This window comes from Saprolegnia parasitica (genome assembly GCF_000151545.1).
Source record: "Saprolegnia parasitica CBS 223.65 unplaced genomic scaffold supercont2.848, whole genome shotgun sequence".
Classification (NCBI taxonomy): domain Eukaryota; phylum Oomycota; class Saprolegniomycetes; order Saprolegniales; family Saprolegniaceae; genus Saprolegnia; species Saprolegnia parasitica.
This window is the reverse complement of record NW_012157242.1, coordinates 1-3,034: the sequence shown is the minus strand read 5'-3', so window position 1 is coordinate 3,034 and position 3,034 is coordinate 1. Positions and strand designations below refer to the sequence as shown.

At 57.2% G+C, this 3,034-nt stretch overlaps 1 protein-coding gene across 1 annotated transcript; it reads left to right on the top strand.

Annotated features, from left to right (window-relative positions):
- Nucleotides 1-75: 75 nt before the first annotated feature.
- On the top strand, nucleotides 76-2,981 carry SPRG_17902 (hypothetical protein; the record flags this gene model as incomplete). Its single annotated transcript, XM_012357317.1, has 15 exons — nucleotides 76-113; nucleotides 160-313; nucleotides 378-542; nucleotides 599-923; nucleotides 988-1,108; nucleotides 1,156-1,336; nucleotides 1,390-1,542; nucleotides 1,593-1,736; nucleotides 1,790-1,874; nucleotides 1,925-2,127; nucleotides 2,180-2,264; nucleotides 2,323-2,428; nucleotides 2,476-2,559; nucleotides 2,622-2,798; nucleotides 2,853-2,981. Coding segments are annotated over exons 2-15 (2,112 nt in total), but the record flags the coding sequence as incomplete, so codon positions are not given.
- Nucleotides 2,982-3,034: the final 53 nt, after the last annotated feature.

Here is a 3,034-nt window from a genome sequence, read left to right as displayed (position 1 = left end):
CGAACCTCGCCCTCTCGCTCAAAGTGTTTACGCACGCGCTCGCCGTGCACACGCCGGGACTCGAACTCGCGACGAATACTGCGTCGTCGTTTCGCGGCCCTGGGTTTGCCAACGTACGACACATGGGCGAGAGGATCGTGTGTTTAAAGCGAGGCGTAGATGGGCTTTTCAACGCTCGGGTACTCGGAGAAGGACCACCACCGCGTTGCGTTTGCGTACCTCAAGCATCTCTGGGCCGTGGGGGAAAAACAAAAGGCGCTCTCCGAGCTCGGGACGCTCGTGCAGACGCTCTCACGTCGGTCGCCCCTCACAGGTAGGCCCTCTGCCTTTCTTGTTCTTCTTCTGCGAGTGGATAATTTGATGTGAAACGATACTAGTCGGCGCCGTGGCAACCAATCAAGACGAGGAGATTGTCAAGTGCCACCTCAAGTGGGCCGAGTGGCAGCTCGCCATCCACGAGCAGCAACTGGACCGTGTCCCGATCGCGGCCGTGCTCAATGCGCTCAAAACGAGCACGGAGCTCGAGCCCTCGAGCTACAAAGGTACACCTTTCTTGATACGTTGATACATTGATAAGAGAACTTGTGATGGTGCGTAGCGTGGCATGCGTGGGCGCTCATGAACTTTCATGTGGCCGAGTACCACTCGCAGCTACCGCCAGGGTCCAACCAGGTCCTGCTACCGGGCAAGAAGGAGGCGTCGGACCTCGGGCCATACATTGCGTCGGCGATCGAAGGCTTCTTCCGGTCGATTGCACTGGGCCGGTCGCGCTGGGCCGCCAACGTGCAGCAAGATATCCTGCGTGTGCTGACGCTTTGGTTTGCGTACGGCCACCGCTCGGACGTGCACGGCGCGCTCGTGTCGGGTTTCCAGAGCGTCAGCATTGAGACGTGGCTGATTGTGATCCCGCAGCTCATTGCGCGGTTCGTCGTCTTCGATCCAAAACAAAACAAAAGAAGAATCCAAGTATCCAACATATATGTGTAGGATTCATTCGCCGCACCCGCGCATCCAGAGCCAGCTGCATCGGCTCTTGTCGGCGATCGGGACGCAGCACCCGCACGCGCTCATTTATCCGCTCAGCGTCGCCCTCAAATCGCCGCTCGAGGTACTTGTATCTCGGGGATCTATCGATCGGAGACGACGAGCCACTAGGTCCGGCAACGCGCCGCCGAGGCGATTATGAACTCGATGCGCAAGAACTACGTCGACTTGGTCAACGAAGCCCTCCTCGTGTCGCGCGAACTCATCCGCGTCGCGATCCTCTGGCACGAACTGTGGCACGAAGGCTTGGAAGAAGCGTCGCGCTTGTACTTTGGCGAGCACGACGTCGAAGGTCCATCGATCCTTGCTACGCTCGCCATTTTTGACGAAAGATGGCAACGCTAGGCATGATGGCGGTGCTCGAGCCATTGCATGCGATGATGGACAAGGGCCCCGAGACGCTGCGGGAAGTGAGCTTTCACCAAGCGTTTGGGCGCGACCTCAAGGAGGCGTACGACTGGATCCAGCGCTATCTGAGTCCGCACGGCGCCAAGAACGGTGCGGTCTTTGTTGCCACGGGATACCTTGTTACAACAACTTTTGTCTAGAGTCGGACTTGAACCAGGCATGGGACCGCTACTACCACGTCTTTCGCCGCATCAACAAGCAGCTGCCGCAGCTCACGACGCTCGAGCTGCAGTATGTGAGCCCGAATCTACTCCACGCCCACGAGCTCCAACTGGCCGTGCCCGGTACCATTTCCATCCATCAATGTATCAAGTTGATCATTGGATGCGGGGCACAGGCACGTACCGCGCGGGCCATGCGATCGTCAAGATCCGGTCGTTTGTGCCGACGATGCTCGTGCTCACGTCCAAGCAGCGCCCGCGGTACTGTCTTTTTGACTTGCAGATATCGACGACGACGCGTGATGACGCAGGCGCATCACGATCGTGGGCACAAACGGCCTCGAGTACATGTTTCTGCTCAAGGGCCACGAAGACCTGCGCCAGGACGAGCGCGTCACGCAGCTCTTTGGGCTCGTGAACGCGCTTTTGATCAACGACCGGACGACGTCCAAGAAGGACCTCAAGATCACGCGGTACCCGGTGATTCCGCTGAGCCACAACGCGGGCATTGTCGGTATGGCGCGGTGTCGTCTTGATACATTGATAGATGGAGAATGCTATGGTAGGCTGGGTGCCCAACTGCGATACGCTGCACCAGCTCATCCGCGATTACCGCGAGGCGCGCAAGATCCTCCTCAACATTGAGCACCGGTCCATTTTATTCCATATTCCATGTCGCGTTGTGGAGAATATGACAATGTATGGATAGGCTCATGCTGCAGATGGCACCCGACTATGACGTGCTCTGCCTGCTTCAAAAGGTCGAGGTGTTTCAGTATGCGCTGGAGAACACCGCCGGCCAAGACCTCTACAAAGTACACATTGTCGTTCGTCGCATGGACGAGAGACGAACTCTCGGTAGGTGCTCTGGCTCAAGTCGGAAAACTCGGAGGTGTGGCTCGACCGCCGCACCAACTACACGCGATCGCTGGCTGCCATGTCCATGGTATCTACCTATGATTGTTTAAAACACACAGAGGACACTAAACTTGTACCTTCGCCGACTAGGTGGGGTATATCCTCGGCCTTGGCGACCGCCACCCGTCCAACTTGATGCTGCACCGCTTCACGGGCACGATTGTGCACATTGATTTCGGCGACTGCTTTGAGGTCGCGATGCAGCGTGAAAAGTACCCGGAGAAGATTCCGTTCCGGCTCACGCGCATGCTGACCAACGCCATGGAGGTGCGTCATGGATTTTTCTTGGATAGATGTAGATAAATACTGTCCTGAGGATAGGTGAGCGGCATTGAAGGCAACTTTCGGTTCTCGTGCGAGTCGGTCATGCAAGTGCTCCGCGACAACCGCCACTCGCTCATGGCGATGCTCGAGGCCTTTGTGCACGACCCGCTCATTTGCTGGCGCCTCGTACGTTTTGTATCAAGTCGTATGTATCAAGATGATACTATGACGCATCGTAA